Raw genomic sequence first — 1,451 nt, forward strand, 5'->3', positions numbered from 1 at the left:
AATCAAGTTCAATATGGTATCAGATGGAATGATATTTTACTAATCTTCCTTCCGCAACGCCACGTTTTACGATCCCTTCCCTTCCGCAACGCCACGTTCCTTTCCCTAATTTTTCTTGAGAAAACCTCTTCCCAATTTCCAATTCCCGATTCCCAATTTCACAAACCACTTTCTCCCTTTGTTTCCAATTCCCGGTTCGCTTCCCAATTTCCTGTTCAAGATCCATGGAAGTTCCTCAATCGATGGAAGCCTCTCAATCGATGAGATCCTCTGTTCAAGATCCCTACGCACTACAACCTGGTGATCATTCTGGTTTGGTACTGACCTTTCAACCATTACAAGAAGATAACTATGCATTTTGGAGTCGGTCAATTCGCCTAGCATTAAGGGGAAAGAGAAAATTGGGATTCATAGATGGATCCATCACTAAACCAGATTCAACAATCGACCCCATGCTTGCTGAATCGTGGCAATACACGAATGATATGGTTACAACTTGGCTTCTAAACTCTATTTCAAAGGATATTGCTGCTAGCGTGATCTATGCTGGTTCTGCAGCTTTGCTATGGCAAGACCTAGAAATAAGATTCTCTCAAAGCAACGGTCCAAGAATCTTTGAGATGAAAAAGGCTTTAGTTACCCTAACTCAAGGTAATCTCTCTGTTTCTCAGTACTTTACCAAATTAAAAATAATTTGGGAAGAACTTAACACATTTTGGCCGCTTGCAATGTGCACATGTGGAGGAGTAAAAGCCTTCCAATCTCATCTTGATCAAGAGCACGTCTTGTTCTTTCTAACGGGCTTGAATGATTCCTTCTCCAACATAAGAGGTCAAATTCTGTTATCGGACCCCCTTCCACCTATCTTGAAGATTTTCTCTTTGGTTCTTCAAGAAGAGCGACAACGCGCTATTGGCATGGCAAATTCTATTGCGATACCTCAATAAGTAGCATTTGCTGTGAATCCCGCTCCTACAGCACATCGAGGCCAGCCAGCGAATCAATACAGAGGAAAAGAAAACCAAGACTGTCCGCTCTGCACCCAATGTGGTCTACTTGGTCACACACAAGATAAATGCTATAAGCTCCATGGATATCCACCAGGGTACAATCAGAACAAGCAAAGGAATCAGGTGAATCTTGTTGCTGAAACAATATCTGAGCAAGAGAAGGAGCATATAGCTGACAAAGACTCTGGAAACAACTCATGAGTCTTTTGCAGTCTCAACCAACTCTTTCCAGTAATGACAATCCTGAGATATGTGCAGGTGAAATTTTCTCAACTAGTTACTTAGATCCAAATCTTTTGACACATTCATAGATAATTGACTCAGGTGCTACTACCCATATAACCAATGTCTATGCCTTAGTTAATAATCCAAAACCATTGTCAAACCATTATGTCTCATTACCTGACCATACCAGAATATGTGTTGTTGCCATGGGTACCA

At 41.4% G+C, this 1,451-nt stretch overlaps 1 protein-coding gene across 1 annotated transcript; it reads left to right on the forward strand.

Annotated features, from left to right (window-relative positions):
* Positions 1–224: 224 nt before the first annotated feature.
* On the forward strand, positions 225–1,211 carry LOC148566719 (uncharacterized). Its single transcript, XM_088484398.1, has 2 exons — positions 225–651; positions 952–1,211. Exons 1-2 carry the CDS (start codon positions 225–227, stop codon positions 1,209–1,211), a joined length of 687 nt encoding a protein of 228 aa, XP_088340524.1.
* The last annotated feature ends 240 nt before the right edge of the window (positions 1,212–1,451 follow it).

Source organism: Arachis ipaensis, chromosome B4 (genome assembly GCF_059453495.1).
Source record: "Arachis ipaensis isolate K30076 ecotype BB chromosome B4, ASM5945349v1, whole genome shotgun sequence".
NCBI classification, from domain to species: Eukaryota; Viridiplantae; Streptophyta; class Magnoliopsida; order Fabales; family Fabaceae; genus Arachis; species Arachis ipaensis.

Coding starts and splice junctions, on each gene's coding strand:
- LOC148566719 (XM_088484398.1), top strand. CDS start 225: ATGGAAGTTCCTCAATCGATGGAAGCCTCTCAATCGATGAGATCCTCT. Junction 652..951: donor TTTAGTTACCCTAACTCAAG/GTAATCTCTCTG, acceptor CTCAATAAGTAG/CATTTGCTGTGAATCCCGCT.